The 16928-nt window shown below is 42.5% G+C and overlaps 2 protein-coding genes across 2 annotated transcripts; both read right to left on the bottom strand.

Moving 5' to 3' along the window:
* Nucleotides 1–1830: 1830 nt before the first annotated feature.
* rhogd (ras homolog gene family, member Gd) lies at nt 1831–4033 on the bottom strand. The gene is made up of 2 exons (XM_085176376.1): nt 3860–4033; nt 1831–3236 (listed from the first exon to the last, which is right to left on the bottom strand). The coding sequence occupies exon 2, from the start codon at nt 3205–3207 to the stop codon at nt 2632–2634; it is 576 nt and encodes a 191-aa protein (XP_085032502.1). The 5' UTR covers nt 3208–3236; nt 3860–4033; the 3' UTR covers nt 1831–2631.
* A 279-nt stretch (nt 4034–4312) lies between these two features.
* Nucleotides 4313–16733, bottom strand: LOC146524425 (serine/threonine-protein kinase pim-2-like). The gene is made up of 9 exons (XM_085176387.1): nt 16519–16733; nt 16332–16427; nt 16056–16217; nt 15741–15835; nt 15602–15649; nt 15213–15434; nt 5918–6107; nt 5667–5819; nt 4313–5512 (listed from the first exon to the last, which is right to left on the bottom strand). The coding sequence occupies exons 1-9, from the start codon at nt 16580–16582 to the stop codon at nt 5421–5423; spliced, it is 1122 nt and encodes a 373-aa protein (XP_085032513.1). The 5' UTR covers nt 16583–16733; the 3' UTR covers nt 4313–5420.
* Between the last annotated feature and the right edge of the window lie 195 nt (nt 16734–16928).

Below are 16928 nucleotides of genomic sequence, written 5' to 3'. Positions count from 1 at the left end.
GTTGTGTCCATCTAGTGTTTGGACTCTGTAACTGTAGCATTAACATAAAAGATAGCGTTACAGTATGTGTGCTACAGGAACATAATGTGGTTTCCTGAAGCGTGTGTAAATGTGTTACTCTAGTTTGTTCTGCACTTCAGCATGAGTTTCTTCTTGCATTACATCCCTCTAGCTGCAAAGATCTGCACTGATTGCATGCAATGCTACAGCAAAACAGCAAGGAACCAAATCAGAGGAAGACAGTCATGGGTTTAAGAAAAAAAATTTAATGGTTTAAACCACCGTTTTATTTGGCATAATTTAAAAATCATTTCACTGTTAGTTCATTTATACAAATATGCTTTTGTTATTTATAAAACAATTACAGATTTCTACAAATCAAGTTCCCAGTGTAAAAGCGTAGTACCACGCACACGGTAGCATACAGCTCCAGGACACAGACACAGAGCCCACAGGTGTATGTTCCACTTTAACAGCATCATCTAAGTGAATTTGGGACATGGAAAAAAAAAACAAAACAAGCTCACCACAGATGACAGTTTTTAACATAACGTGCACTTACATTCAACTTTCCACAAACCTATCTGGGAAATGTTCACACATCTTCTGGCAGATGTCAAACCGCATCACTGTTATCACAAAAACCTCTTGCTCGGTTTGCACTTCAGTTATTCTAGACTTTACACCGGCCACAATCTAGGCTGACTTATTATATACCCGCTCAAAGGTGTACATGAAAATAACTATAGTAAAAAAGGGTTTCTATATTTGCTGCCAGCTGTAAGCAAAAAATAAAAAATAAAAAGAGCAGCTAGTCATTACAAAAACTATTTTACAAAAACGTATAAAAATCTTCAGATGTGACAAAGCACGTTCCACCTACACACCTTTTTGCTAACCATATGTGCAAGTTCCGCTTGTGCCTTATTCCACCATGCAATGCAGGGAACCGCAATCTGTTAAGAAGTGTGGAACTCAAGAGCTTCGTTTCACAAATGCAAAGACTTGCTGCACAAGATGTCAGTTTAGCACCTGTGTCTTTAAAAAAAAGTCTGCAAGATGAGTGTATTTACTGGCAGGAAGTAAGGCAGAAGGCTTCTGAAAATTCACAAATATAAAACTCTTGAGTTGGGTGGGACCTGTGCTTAAACGTCTTGTGGCACTTTCAGAGCTACGATGAGAAGCTTTGGGTTTGACGAAGAAGACTGCTATTGTCTTTGGTTTAGATAAGGCACCTAACCAAAAAAATAAAGGTTCCTTTCATATTGTACAAAAACTTCTATTACATGATTAAAAAGGGAGCCATCACGGTTCTTCTTCTATGATGAAACCAAGACAATAGCAAATTACAAGTATATAGCCAACGTAAGCCAGTTAAAACATATTGCTATACTGATTCAGTTAAGCGGTGTCATAGTTGATGAATTTCAGTGGAAGACAATAATGAAACTGAAAAGAAATATGGAGTTCTGGTTTATCAAATTGAAATATTAACTACAACACACATACCTCTTACTGATCAAATAAACAGACTATTACAAAAACATTTACCTTTGGCCGTACTTGTAGGTTAAAAAACATTTATGGAAAAAAAAAATCATTTACAGAGTAAATTCACTATAATTAGACAAAATACAGCCTCCTTGACCACCACCCTATCAGAGAGAAATTCTTAGGCATGTTTTTTAAATGGCACTCAGTGTGAGCTTCAACAGTTAATAAGTAGACAGAGAAGCTTCACGACAACCTGACTTCCTGACTGCGTCAGCTCCAAAAATCCTGTACCAACATTAGTTAATATGGCTGAGTCTTTATTACACCTGCTCCTCCATTACTGAAGAGGACAAATGGTGTGCTGCTTTTAATGGGTCTGGCTTATCTTCAAAGACCTACTGGTTCTTCTGTGTGGAGAAGTGAAAGAGCAGTGCGAGAGGCTGAAGGGGCAGCCTGCCAACAGCTCTAACATACCAGACTGAGCACAAGGGAATTGTAATAAGGGAATTTAACCTTTAATCTGTGCATTTGGTTTAAGGGCTACTGGCATTTCCCCAGGAGTCATCAAACCATGCCTGGGCTCAAGCTGCTTGAAATTAAAACTTGTTCACCTTCTACTCGGCTGTTCATTACGTCTAAATAGTCAAAGTCAAAGCATCTTGATGGTAACCTTGCTTGAGACTCATGAGATGCAACCTAGGTGAGAATTTGAGGTAGTCATTAGTTCTCCACCTGAACAAAGGCAGATCTCTTCTCTCCAGTCAAACAGGGTAGCTTGGTTGGTTCGTTGGTTTAGATGTTATTATGGCTTATCAGCATTTTATAAGGCAAGGCAGAGAAGCTAAAAATGTAGAACAGATGTAAAATGAAATGTGTAAATATCAAAAGTTAAAATGCAAGAAAAATAGAGGAGAAACGGTCAGTCGCTCTCATTAAGGCATGGTCACTTTGGTGATGATGGCAACACGGCGAGATCCTCCTGGCGATGAAGAAGGAAGAGAGGAGTAACAGAGGAGCCGAAAACTGCCAGAGGTGATACGGAGACAGCCGATTGGTGACCTTTGTTCCTCAGCCTTCCCTTTGCATCCGTGGATCTCCACCATCCCCTCTCCACAGTCCAAATCTGGGAACCATTCATTACAAAAGCACACACTTTTCTTTTTTCTTTTTCGTGACTGGATACAACACTGCCCTCACAGCTTCAGAAAACACCTCCTTGACCCCATCCTGCAGCAGTGCAGAACACTCCATGTATTTAACAGCCCCAATCTGCTTGGCCAGGGCATTGCCCTGCTGCTGGGTTGTAGGGACCAGGCCCTGCTCCTTTAACTTCTTCACCGTTTCTGCGTCACTTCTTAGGTCCTTCTTGGTGCCTACCAGCAGGATGGGCACATTTGGGCAGTGGTGAGACACCTCAGGGTGCCACTTGTGCCTGACATTGGCGTGTGAGGAGGGGCTGCCGATGGAAAAGCATATAATGAACACATTGGTTTGGGGATAGGACAGAGTGCGCAAGCGGTCATACTCCTCTTGGCCTGCCGTGTCCCACAGGTTGAGGCTGACAGTGCGGCCATCCACGCTCATCTGAGCGCTGTAGTTGTCAAACACTGTGGGAATGTACTCTTCAGGAAAGGCATTGGTTGTATAAGAGATGAGCAGGCAGGTTTTACCCACTGCCCCGTCACCCACCACCACACACTTTATGGTCTGCATCCTGCCTACGACCACTGGGGCTGCAGCACCTGGCAACAGGGGGGAAAAGCACCTGAATAACTGCTAACAGCAACACATACACATATTGTGTAGTGATAAACATGCAATTTCATCCCCCGCATGATCGTTAACCGGTGAAGGTATCATAACACAAGATATCCGTTTTATTAGCAGTACAGCTTTTCACCCAGTTAGCAACTGAGCTAACTGTCCCCGTCGTTAACTAATCGACGTAGCGTTCATCACCGTTACATAGGTACGCTCCAATTCCAGATGCTCCCTAATTAACAAACTTTATAAAAGTTGTTGTCCAGGAGAGGCCGGGGTGTGAATGGAAAACGAGAGGCATTTTTTACCGGTTGTTTACACTTTACCCACTTTACTGCTGTTCACTTTTAATACTAGGCGTTCCCCTAGCATATAGCTACTCTCTTACTAGCATCGAGCTAAGGAACTAGCGAATTTGGTGGCTAGCGAGCTAGCTAGTTAGCAAACAAGCTGAAACTTGATTTACAAGTCACTTTCTCAAAAAGATATGTTTAGGACCAGTTATTGCCCCACCAGCTTCTCAAAATTCCTGCTCATTTTTTGTATATTCTTCAGACGTAGTTTCGGGCTGTACGAAAGAAATATAACGGTTTTCATGACTTACCGCCACTTGGCTTTCGATCTCTTTTTGCCTGGTATAGTCAATCACAGCCGCATCCGGGGAGCTGTCCGTCACGTAAAAACTGACGTAGGGAAGTAATGCAAGCTGGTAATTGTAGTTCTATTTTGAGTCAGTCGTTTGCATAACACTAGATGGCGGTGTAAAGCTATTGTCATGACGTTGCACTCATGTAGCCGAAAAATATGCGGAGCCAAATAGAAAAGTAAGAACAAGACGAGGTGAGTTGTACACTCACATTAACCAAATCCCTTTTTACTTAAATTGTGTATTTTTAGGACACTTTTCTAACAGTTTTATTTTACTACATTACCAATATTTGACATAGTAACTAAATGCTAAGTCAACTTTTCAAGTGCTAAACTATCCTTCCTTTAAAATATGCTGTAGTATATCTCATTAATGCAATAATAATAATAATAAGAATAATAATAAAAAACCTAAATGGAAACATAAGTGCTTAATGTGTTCTGTTTATTCTTGTTAATATTCACATTAGAGAGCCTCTTTCTTAAAATGTGTCTATTTAATATTCCATTCATCAGTTTTCTTCTCCTTATCAAATTCAGGCTTGTGGAAGGGGGGCTGGAGCCTATCACACAGGGGAAGCAGCAGCGTTCACATATTTAACTTAATGCAGGATCAGCCTCAGGATGTTTGTGACATCTATGTAAGTATACAGAAGTTAAGCCAATGTGGGGCAGAGAGTAGAAGGGGTTAAATTGCTATACACAGGGATGCATTGGAATTGTGGCTTCAGAGCAAGAAGGTTCTGGGTTTAAACCAAAGGTACAGCTAGTGTACCTTGCCCAAGCCGATGTGTGATGATTTGTCCTCTCACAGATGCAGAAAGACAGGATAGTTAACTCTATGCAACATCTGCTTATGAATTGTAGAATGTAGCTGGCATAATACACAAAGAACAGTAAATTGCTTAGATACACAGCAATATGATTGTATATGTAATGTGGCTCAGTGATAAAAGGAATCAAATTATTGTGATTATGTTGTTCACACTTTAGTCAAACATTTTCTTAGTCCTCCTGGAGAGGAACGGTTACCAATGCTTTCCTCTCATCATGGTGAATTGTGTAATTCGTTACCGGGCTTCTTCACTGCCCATTTTTTTTTATTCCGCTCTCAACACCAGCCTCTTCTTTTGGACTTTCAACACAGTTTGAGATGTTTATTTTTTATGTTATTGTTTTATACATTTTGGATTGTGTCTTGTATTGCATCGATGCTTTTATTTGTTAATAAATTGTATTAACACAAAAGAAAATACAACATACATATATGTGCTTATAAACTGTAGAATTTAGCTGGTTTGATCCACAAAGAACTGTAAACCTCGGAAACATGTGATGGTATAGGAAAATGTACCCCAAGGGTTAAAGGCTAATCCAAGGAATCAAATAATTTGCTTGTGAATCAGTTCATTCTGGTAATGAAATGCACAGAATTACAACATGGCTATTTAATTTTAACAAATACTTCTCTGTTGGAGCTTCTGCTCCATGACCCTGTATTTGTCAGAGTAGAGACGTCAGTTGAGCCAAGGATGATTTTTAAGTTCCTCCAGGGTTAGGCGGTCTTTATGGATCTGGTTCAGAGAACCTGACAGAAAATCCTTGCAGTCTTTACCAAAATAAAATAGAAGTGTCACATTTTTGTGTTCCTGTAAATTTACATGTGGATGATCGATACAGACAAAGGCAAAGATAACACAGAAAACAACGTTTTCACTTCAAACGCAAATTGCAACAGGTTGGGGAATCAACATCCGGCTTACCGTCTGAAATGTCGCTACGTGTCCTAGATTTCGATTTGGTGGAGGTGTCTGGGAGGATGTAGTGAAACAGCTTATCCATCACAGTGCCTAGCTGCAAAACTGTGATGCAGTCTGCTGTATTCGCGTTGGATTCATACAAGTCCAGAGTTGTCTCTGAAATCCAGAGAAATATTAATAATGGTGAGGAATTCACATGGACACAAGATGCATGGACAGTCCAGGACATTTGAACACTGGGACTGATAACCTACCACTTCTTCTTCGAGTGACTGCTTCTGGAGTAAAAGTGGCTCCACAGCCAAAATCAATGTATTTCACTTGTCGGCACTTTGAAAGATCAGCTGATACTTCAATCACAATGTTGTTTGCCTTAATGTCCCGATGAAATACACCCCTGGAATGCATCTCAATAGCTGCATCTACCAGCTTTCTCATTATCTTCTGACAAAGAAAAGAAAGGTATGTTCAAACCACAAGCTTTGCATTATCCATGAAAGATTGCTATATATATTATCTCACAAAAGTTAGTAGACCCCTCACATTTTTGTAAATATTTTATCTTTTCATGGGACAACATTGAAGATTTGGCACTTTGATACAATGTAAAGTAGTCAGTGTAGAGCTTGTATAACAGTGTAAATTTTTTTTTTTTTTTTTTTTTTTTTTTTTTTTTTTTTTTTTTTGCCTGTCCCGTTTGGTTCTTTTGCCATCAGAATTATTGTCTAAAGGCGAAGAAAGATGCCCAACGGATTTTCTTTACCAAATTGACCATCCCAGCTTTGCCGTAATGGTCCATTTGATTCACCTTTTATTCTTTATTTTATTTTCACTTGCTGAATACGGGACAGACTTGACTGGGGGAAAGAAAAGGGAGAAAGAAAGAGGGGAAGAAAAACAGTTGAGAAGAGGGACGGGGGAGAAGGGCAAAAAACAAAAACCAACAGAATAAGCAGAAGAAAAAAAAAAAAAAAATAAAATAAAAAAAAAAATACATATATCGATCACCTGGATCACCTGTTGAGAAAGAAAAAAGAAAACAAGCAGAAGAAAACGAGAGTAATACAATAAACCACATCACAATGATATATGGGAATATGACAGTAAATACTAAATATTAAACATTATTGTGCAGCACGTAAGATCGACAGCACAGTGTGCATTGAGGTAGGAGCCAAAAAGGGTGTAGTTTGTGTGTGTGATCACCCGTGTGTACACCTGTGAGCATGGACGCGCTTGTTTTCTTAAAAGGTTCCCTCATGTAATGATCTGCTAGAGGGTGTGGGGGGCCACTGCCCCGTCCTCCAGGGCATGAAGCAGGTATGGAGGAGATCAAAACCCCAGACATCCAGAGGCCCCCAGAACACAAGAGACCAAGGAAGACCAACAGAGGGGCAGCCGCGCCACTGTCCCAGAAAGAGCTGAGGAGAGTCCCAGATGAGGGGTCACCCAGCAGCCACGGAGCAGAAGCCAGGGGGGGCTGCAGTGACGTGCCCGTGAGCTCCGCCGGCAGCCAGCTGTGCCTGAGTGACCGAGCCCCAGGCCGAGAGGCCGGGGGCACCCCACCTCCGAAGTGGCCCAAGCGAGCCCCAGGCTCCAGGCCCCGATAAGCAGCCGCCAAGGAGTGAGCCGGTGTGTACCCGGACGCCCACCCCCGGACACAAAGAACCACCAACGCACCGACGTCTGAGGGAGTCCGCCCCCGGCAGGGGAAGTGGTGGGGGGAGATAGGCCTCCAAACCTTGGAGGGCCTGAGCTGTCCTCAGAGAGGTGGCATCTGATACCCAACCTGACATACAGACACAGACATACAGGCACACACAGATACAAACATCCATTCCCACCCTCATGCTCTCATATGCACTTACTCCACACTCAACCAACGTGGAGACAGACATAAAGAGACGCTGTACACACAATCACACTCCCCAAGCGTACTCTACGAACCGGGTCTAGGTACCCTTGCCCCTGGAGGGGGGAACTGCACCCAGACCCAGGTTGTGTTACCCTTTTCCCTGCAGTGGGGAGAAGCAGACCGCCCCGACTCCGCAGCAGCAGGGAGGCCCCACACTCCGGACCCCAGTCGGACGGCCAACTCCTCCTCCTAGCCCCCCTGCTCCAGCAGAAAGCAGAGAACGAGGGTGAGAGAAGACTCCTAACCTCCCTCCACCCGCTCATTGTAGTGTTGATGTATGTGTGTTCTAAGGTGCGTTTAAAACCCAGGAGGGCATGGAGCTACCTGCCAGAGAGCAGCAGGTAAGCGCATAGTCCCTCCTGCTAGCCCTCAATGTCTACGTGTATTTAAAATTGAGAGGTGGGCAACGACGCCGGGGGTGAGGTGTACACCCTGATGGTAATTGGGATTCCGTGTAGCGTGCCCACCCCCAAGATCCTATATTTATGTGTAATGAGAATGTGAGTAATGTGAATGTCTAAGTTGCGGGATAAAATTGAGGCAGAGGCAGCCAGAAGGGGACAGAGGGGGGGGGGGGTTACCTCCTCTGCACCCTGGTGACACACCCCCACTCCAAGGCCCTGCATGTGTGGGTGGTTGTGGTGGAGCGGGAAGAGGGAGGCAGCTGGAGATGGGGAGGGAAGGAAGGGAGGAGCAAGTGACCCCTCCCTGGGGCCAGCTCCCCCGCTGACCCCAGTAGGCACCCCCATACTCCGCGACCCACCAGGGAAGGGGGGCCCAGGCCCATCCGAACCGGGGCCCAGCGCAGCGGCGCCGCCCGGCCCCACAGAGCCCGGGGCAGTCCACTCAACCCCACAACAGAGAAAACTGCACCCACCCCATCATCCACTCATCTTCCAGACTACATAAGACAATAGACGCCCAGGCTGAGATCTTCCTCCACCTCTCCTGTATCTCCCCCTCTTGCAGAGAGAGTTCCTGAGAGAGGAAAGCCCCTGCAAGATGTGACAACCCCCCCCCCACCAGTTGAAGAGCCCCCCAGCTGGCTCGGCGCACCGGCGGCACCCTGCGCCAGTGGCGGGCCCCCATATACCCACCGGCCCACAACCCCGGCAACACACCAACCAGGACCCAGGCCCCCGAGGCCCGGCCAGGGCCCCAGGCCAGAGCCGGAGCGCCCCCAGAACCTCACGCCCGTCCCGGACCCACCCAGGGGCAGCCAGGCTACCAGGTCAGTAACCCCCGTCCGTCAGCACAGACCCTCCCCTAGCCCCGCTGCACGTAGCCACGAGGAAGCCGTCACCTAAGAGCCAACAGAGCCCCTAATTGGCCATGACCGCTACCCCGGGTTGAGCCCCCCAAGGAAGATGCTCCTGGGGAACCCCCCGACGCCCCAAGCCTGACCCTACCCCCACACCAATCACAACAGTGAAGGCGAGACCAAAATATGACCCCCCACCCCCACTAGGTGATGGAGCTGATCAGAGGAGCCCAGAGCGATTGATCTGATGTGGTGGCAGAGGCTGTATCAAGACTAATGTAATCTAATAGATAATTTCTATATTGGTTAGAATTAAGATTGTTTTTATTTTTCCAGTTCATGAGGACTGTTTTCTTGGCTATGCATAGAGCAGTGAAAACCATATGGGCTATATTCTTTTCTGAAGTGACATTATCTAAGCTGCCCAACAAACACACTAAGGGGGAAGTTGGAATGTTACATTTCAGACACTTTGATAAGTCTTCACATATCTCGCGCCAAAACTTCTGAACTGGTGGACAGAACCAAAGAGCGTGGATATAATTGTCCGGTGAATTGGTTTGGCAGTGTGAGCAGTTGTTGGTAGATGCAAAGCCCATCTTGAACATCCGATGACCTGTATAGTGCACTCTATGTAGTATTTTGTATTGAATTAATTGAAGACTGGGATTTCTGATTAGATGAAAGGTTTTTAAGCAAATCTGAGACCAGAAGTTTTGGTCTAAGTTAACTGATAAATCCGCTTCCCATTTTGCAATAGGAAGTGATATTGATTCATCTGTTTTAGAAAGCATTCTGTATATTTTGGATAGTAATTTGGGGGTTTTAAGAGTAAAAAATTGAACCACACTTGGTGGTGTTTGTAGTTCAACTTGACCCAGTTTAAATTTCTTTTTTATTATGGATTTAATTTGTTGATATTCTAAAAATCTTTTCTTGTTGATCCCATATTGTGTAACTAGTCTGTCAAATGAAATAAATTCTGTTCCTTCTAGTATATGTTCTACATATTTGATTCCTTTACCATTCCAATCTGAAAAGTTTATCATATTATTGTTTTGTAATATGTCAGGGTTGTTCCAGATAGGTGTACGTTTGCATGGGATTAATGAAGACTCTGTCAACTTCAGAAACTCCCACCATGCTGTCAGAGAAGAGCTGATGTTGATGCTTTTGAAGCATTCATGTCGTTGGATGTTTGAGCTGATAAATGGTAGATCTGAAATCTCTAGATTATTGCAAAGTGCTTGTTCTACATCTAGCCAAGGTTCATCTAAGAGGGTATGTTTTAGCCATCCTGAGATAAACTGAAGCCTGTTGGCTAAGAAGTAGTGCTGAAAGTTAGGTAGTTCTAATCCTCCTTTATCCTTGGTCTTTTGTAGTGTTTTTAAGCTTATACGTGGGGGCTTATTTTTCCAAAGGAATTTGGACATATATGAATCTAGAGATCTGAACCAATCTTGCGGCGGTTTAGTTGGGATCATTGAGAATAAATAATTTATTTTTGGTAATACCATCATTTTTATAGCAGCAACCCTTCCCATGAGTGATATGGGTAGACATTTCCATCTAGCCAGATCACCTTCTACTTTCTTTAAAAGTGGGGTATGGTTTAATTTAGTTAGATCTGCAAGCTTGGGAGAAATATTAATACCTAAATATTTTATATTTCCCGATTGCAGTGGAGTAGAAGAGGAATTATGGAAGCAGCAATTAATAGGAAGGACTGTAGATTTTGACCAGTTAATTGAGTAATCTGATATTCTTGCAAAAGAGTTTATCAATTCAATCACCCCAGTGATATTGGTTTGTGAATTTTGGAGAAAGAGTAACACATCATCAGCATAAAGGCTGATTTTATGTTCTACGTTCTTGCATTTTATGCCCTTAATTGCTGAATTCTGTCTAATTGCTGCTGCTAGTGGTTCGATAAAAATTGCAAACAGTGAAGGGGAGAGTGGGCATCCCTGCCTGGTGCCCCTCAGGAGACATAAGCTGGAGGATGTCTGGTCATTTGTTCTGACACAAGCTGTTGGGGAATTATATAATATTTTTAACCAGTTGATGAAAGAAGATCCAAAACCAAATTTGTGTAAAGTTGCAAATAGAAATTTCCAGTTAACTCTGTCAAACGCTTTTTCTGCATCTAAGGAAAATATTGTAGTTTCAAGGTTTTTACTGTATGAGTAGTCTATCAAATTAAGTAATCTACGTGTATTTGTTGATGAGTGCCTACCTTTTATGAAACCAGTTTGGTCAGGATGAATTAAGAGGGGGGTTATTTTCTCTAGTCTCTTCGAGAGAGCTTTGCAGATTATTTTGAGGTCTACATTAATAAGGGATATTGGACGATAGCTTGAGGGATATACAGGGTCTTTGCCTGGTTTTAGCAGGAGATTAATGTTTGCAGAATTCATATTTGATGGAAGTCTGCCCTTTTCTTTGATTTCTAACAACGTTCTGTAAAAAACTGGTGCTAGAATCGTCCAGAATTCTTTGTAGAATTCTGCAGGAAAGCCGTCTGGACCTGGAGCCTTATTATTGGACATATTTATCAGGGCTTCCTGGAGTTCACCTGATGTCAGTGGCGAATCCAGTGCCATTGCTTGAGATTCTAATAATTTTGGGAGAGTTATGTTGTCTAAAAATTGATCAATTTCCTTTTTAGATGGGTTTATTTGTGGTGAATACAACGTTTTATAGAAATCCCTGAAAATGTTGTTTATTTGTTTCGGTTCATATATTGTGTTCCCAGATGAATCTTGAACAGCACATATAGTTGTTTTTTCTTTATTTATTTTTAACTGGTTTGCTAGAAATTTACCGGATTTATTACTATGTTCATAATTTTGTAAGCGTAGTCTTTGTACTAAGAATTTTGTTTTTCTATCAATTATCTCATTTAATTCTAGTTTTGTTTTGCGTATTTTGTTCAATGTTTCCTGATCTTGGTGGGACGCGTAGGCTTCTTCTAGTGATTTGATGTTTTTTTCTAATTCCTGAATATTTTTGTTTTCTTTTTTCTTTTTATGTGATGAGAAAGAAATTATTTTACCTCTCATCACAGCTTTCCCTGCTTCCCATAAAACAGAAGCTGATGTTCCGGGAGTGTCATTAAAGTCTAAATATGAAGTCCACTCTTTTTTAAAATATTTAATAAAGTCTTCATCATTAAGCAGTGATGTATTAAATCTCCAGTTTTTACTTGGCATAGTATTATTCTTGTGCATTAGTGTTAGAGATACAGGAGCATGATCGCTGACAGCTATAGGATGAATCTCAATGTCTGAAATGTCGCTCAGCAGTGAGCTGCTGACCAAAAAATAATCCAGACGAGAGTAGGAGTGATAAACATGTGAGAAAAAAGTATATTCCTTACTGGTGGGGTGAAGGGAGCGCCATGCATCGCAAAGACCAAAGTCGCTCATATACTGTTTGATTATATTTGTGGACTGCCAATTACGCTGAGTTCCTGCTGTATTGAGCCTATCCATTTCTTCATTCAGTCCAAGGTTGAGGTCGCCTCCAAGCACAAGTGTGCCATCTAAGTGTTCAGAGAGTGCACTGAAAAAACCGTGAAAGAATGAGGGATCATCAACATTTGGACCATATACACTTACAATACATAGATTTTTATCAAGTATAGATAGTTTAATGATTAAGAATCTGCCCTCTGGATCTATAACTGTATCGAGTACTGTGAAATTAATTTTTTTATGAATTAAAATTGCTACTCCCCTTTGTCTAGAATTATAACAGGCTGAGAACACATTAGGAAACTCAGGTGTTTTAAGTTCATTCGAACCTCTAAGAGGTCTGTGGGTCTCTTGTAAAAGGACAACATCTGCCTGTAGTTTTTTGAGTTGGTTAAATATTTTCAACCTCTTTTCTCTGGAGCCAGCTCCATTTACATTCCATGTAACGAATCTTAGTGCACCCATAGATGTCTGTGCATAACTAGGGGTGTACTCTGTGTGTGTCGCTTAGACAGGTGGAGAGAATATATCACTTGTTCATAAATAAGGAGAGGGAGAGAGAGAAAAAATGTGTGGCGAGATGCTCCCCGAGTCTGACTATGTGTTTGCATATTTACTAATATGAGTATGCTTGGCTTAAGTGTGTGTATCCTGTAGGTCTGTGTGCGCTGTCTGACTGATGTAAATGTGCTGCCGTTGAGCGCATGACTGTGCGTGATCGTGCAGTGAGTAAGTGTCGAAATAAATGATGTTGTTTGTGGAAGAGTGTGGAAGCAGGTGATCGAAGCAGTGAAAGAAATAAAGAAAGAAACCAAGGACGAGGGTGAGCAGCATAAAAACAAGAGGGGGAAAAGAGAGGAGAAAAAAAAAAAAAAAAAACGAGAAGAGAGAAAAGAAAACGTAAACATTCCAATTAAATCACTGACGGAGAGTGACGGTGTTAATATTGCTATGAAATCACACTTAAGATGTGATTTGATACCGGTAAGTTAAACAAATGTTAATCCAAGTTAGTGTGAGTGGATAGGGAAAGGGTGTAGCGGATTCTTATCTGGTCTGAAGTTAATACAGCCACGGAGTGATGTTGGGGTCGCGGTGGAGCTGTCCGTCCACGTACAGCCGGTCCACAGCGATGACAGCGCGGGAGCCTTTCTGGATGAAGCCGCGTCGAAGTGGGAAGAGGACCCTGCGTCGTTCCAGGATCTCTTTGGGGAACTGATCGTTCACGCTGAAGTCCGTTCCTTTTAATTCCCTGCCGCGGCTTTTCACATGTTGTTTTTGTTTGAAGTGGCCGAATTTGGCCACGATAGGACGTGGTCTCCCGGCCGTAGCCCGAATGGGGCCGAGGCGATGCACCCTATCGAAGACGATGTTCTTCACCATGTCCTCCGGCAGCTTCAGGTGGGTTTTGATGAAGCTTTTTACCGTGGTCTCCGCGTCCTCTCCAGCGGCTTCTGGAATACCAGAAAATACTAGATTATCACGCATGCTACGAGCTTGTAGATCAATAACCGTTTCTTTTATTTTTTTATTTTCTCTATTTAGCTGAGTAACATTTTCTGTGAGAGATTTCACCGACTCCCTTAGCGTGGCATTTTCAGCAGCGAGCGTTTCCACTTGCTGCTGGCTGAACTCCAGGGATTCTCGCAAGCATTTAAATTCCCGGTGAAGAATCTCCACCAGGGACAGCCTTGCGTCGAAACTGGACAATCGCTTGTCGATTGACTCCAGTATGTCGGCAATATCTTTGCCAGCTGGCGATGTTGTGCCGGGGGAATCTGCCGGGCGTTGTCTTTTCGACGACGGCGTCTCAGATTTGGCCGGGGAAGCTGTACTCTGGGCCTTCTTCATCACGAGATCCTGAAAGCACTGATCAATATAATCTTGGAGAGCGTCTAAACTCTCCCCGTTGTTCTCCAGGGTGTTGGAGATAATTTAGACAAATATTGTTAGTTATGAGACAATTGATAAGTGTATTTGGTAATACTGAAGCTTAAAGAAATTTGTTCAAATCTAAACTACCATTTGCTTTAATTTTCCGCCAAAATCTCCGGCGTCTGACGTCAGTTACAACATTAGTCGCTTACCTTGACTGTCACTTCCGCCTCCAATGGCTCACTTCCGCCTCCAATGGCTCACTTCCGCCTCCAATGGCTCACTTCCGCCTCCAATGGCCACTTCCGCCTCCAATGGCGGAAGTGGCCATTGGAGGCGGTGTAAATTTGACAGTGTAAATTTGCTGTCACCTCAACATAACTCAACATACAGCCATTAACGTCTGAACCGCTGGCAACAAAAGTGAGTACCCCCTAGATGAAAATGTCCAAATTGTGCCCGAAGTGTTAATATTTTGTGTGGCAACCATTATTTTCCAACACTGCCTTAACTCTGTTGGTCATGGAGTTCTCTAGAGCTTCACAGGGTGCCACTAGACTCCTCATCCACTCCTCCATGATCACATCAGGGAGCCGGTGGATGTAAGAGACCTTGCGCTCCTCCACCTTCCATTTGCTCTACAGATGCTCAATAGGATTTAAGTCTGGAGACATGGTTGGCCAGTCAAGTACCTTTACCCTCAGTTTATTTAGCAAGGCACTGGTCTTTTTGGGAATGTTTTGGGGTTGTTATCATGTTGGAGTACTGCCCTGTGGCCCAGTATCTGAAGGGGTGTTCTCACTTTTGTTGCAAGTGGTTTAGACACTAATGGCTGTACATTGAGTTATTTAGAGGGGACACCAAATTGACACTGTTTTACAAGCTGTACACTGTTTATATTGTATGAAAGTGTCATATCTTCAATGTTGTCCCATGAAAAGATAGAACAAAATACTTACAAAAATGTGAGGGGTGTATTCACTTTTGTGAGATACTGTATTTCCTTCCTACCACTCACTTACCTTAACCTCACTCTCATGCAGAAACCTGTTTCTGCATTGCAGATACACATCCAAATCGATGTTTTTTTTCTGTCTTTCAAAGACCATAATAAGTTCGTTTACTGAGTCAAACCACTCCAGTAGTACTGGGGTAACATTGCTGCTTGTATTCTGTGGTCCTGCCCCAACTTTCATCAGCAATGCCACTTCCACGGGAACTTTGGTCATTTTACCATTAAGAAGCTTTAGAACCAGAGAAAATTTAGGTCAGTGTTCAAACAATGAATAATATGCTCCATGTGTTCAGGCAAGACATTTTCTTGACATGCTGTGAAATATTCGTGTTTCTCAACACAAACTTTCCAAAACAAAAAGCAAAAGTGTCAAGAGAAAGGACAAACATCACTTACCATTGGTAGGCGGTCAACACGATTCTGAAAAACGTGTTTTATAACAACCTGCATTACAGAGAAAATGGGGTTTAGAAAAAGCACACAGTGCACAGGATTTACTAGAAGAACTGTGAGCTACACATATAACAAGTCATACTCGGACATTGTCTTCTTTGTGTTTTCCAAAATAGACAGTCCCGTAACCTCCTCCACCCAGCAGATCCAGCTCTTCATATTTTGATTCAAAGTCCTCTACAGAGACACAAAACAGACATGGGGGTCTTGATTACTGCATGTAAAACAGCCAACATTGGCTTAGTTTATCTACATATTTATACAGGCTTTGTTAGAATGTCCCTACTAATTATCAGATGAATACCAGCTAAGCTTGGGGAGTTTGGGAGGAAAACAGCCCTTTTACTAGCTGGAAAGGGGCTCTGTCATTGCATATGGGATTTCAACATATTCTTACCTAGCCTATGACTGTTGTATGTGCTGGGTAAGGGGACATCAATCTTGTAAATGGAGTGGCTGGACTCCTCCTTTGAGCTAGATGTTTTGCCCTTTTCATCGAGTGGTTCCTCAGTTTCATTGTGGCTAGATTTATGTTTGCCACTCTTCTTTGTGAAAGCAGCTGCAAAAATGAAAAGCAATTAGACCTCTGAACTCTACACAGGGGCTTAGAGCTGATCAATAACAATAAAACAAAAGTAAATACTTTTGTAAGACAAGTGTAAGTCTTACTTAAACTTGTCCTCAGCGCAGTCTTTCCTCGTGCTGCTTTTGAATTGTCCATCTGGCTTCCTGTCCTCTATTCTGAAGAACCAGGGCTCAGTGTGGCCTTCTGTGGTTTGAAAAAGAATATCAGTTTGTTAATGTGATGTTAATGTTAATGTAAACAAAAAAAAAAAATCAAGCAGGTAGACTTATCCCACCTAGATTATTACCACCACTCACAGCACGTGGAGCAGTAATGGTTGGCCAAGATTTAAAAGACATTTTGACATTTCTTCAGATATTTTCTCTTTGCAGTAAACTCACTGTTGACATTTTGACTTTTGCAAGTTGTCTATTTGGAACTATGATATGCCCTCTTTAAATAATGCTGTGATGACACCATAGAAATCAAAACTTCTAATTTATGCTAATCCTGTCTCCGTGGCTACAGAATATCAAGTCAAATATTTCACTGTCTTGTGTCACCTTGTTATTTTTTGGCTTCTTTTGATTCCATATGTCAGATTTTTATTTATTTTTTTTATCCTGATGTATTTTTATTTCTATGTTCAGCACTTTGGCCAGTGATTGATGCTTTCTAAAGTGCTTTTATAAAGAAAGTTGGTTG

Source organism: Neolamprologus multifasciatus, chromosome 2 (genome assembly GCF_963576455.1).
Source record: "Neolamprologus multifasciatus chromosome 2, fNeoMul1.2, whole genome shotgun sequence".
NCBI classification, from domain to species: Eukaryota; Metazoa; Chordata; class Actinopteri; order Cichliformes; family Cichlidae; genus Neolamprologus; species Neolamprologus multifasciatus.
The sequence above is the reverse complement of the archived record's forward strand: the minus strand, read 5'-3'. Positions and strand labels throughout refer to the sequence as shown.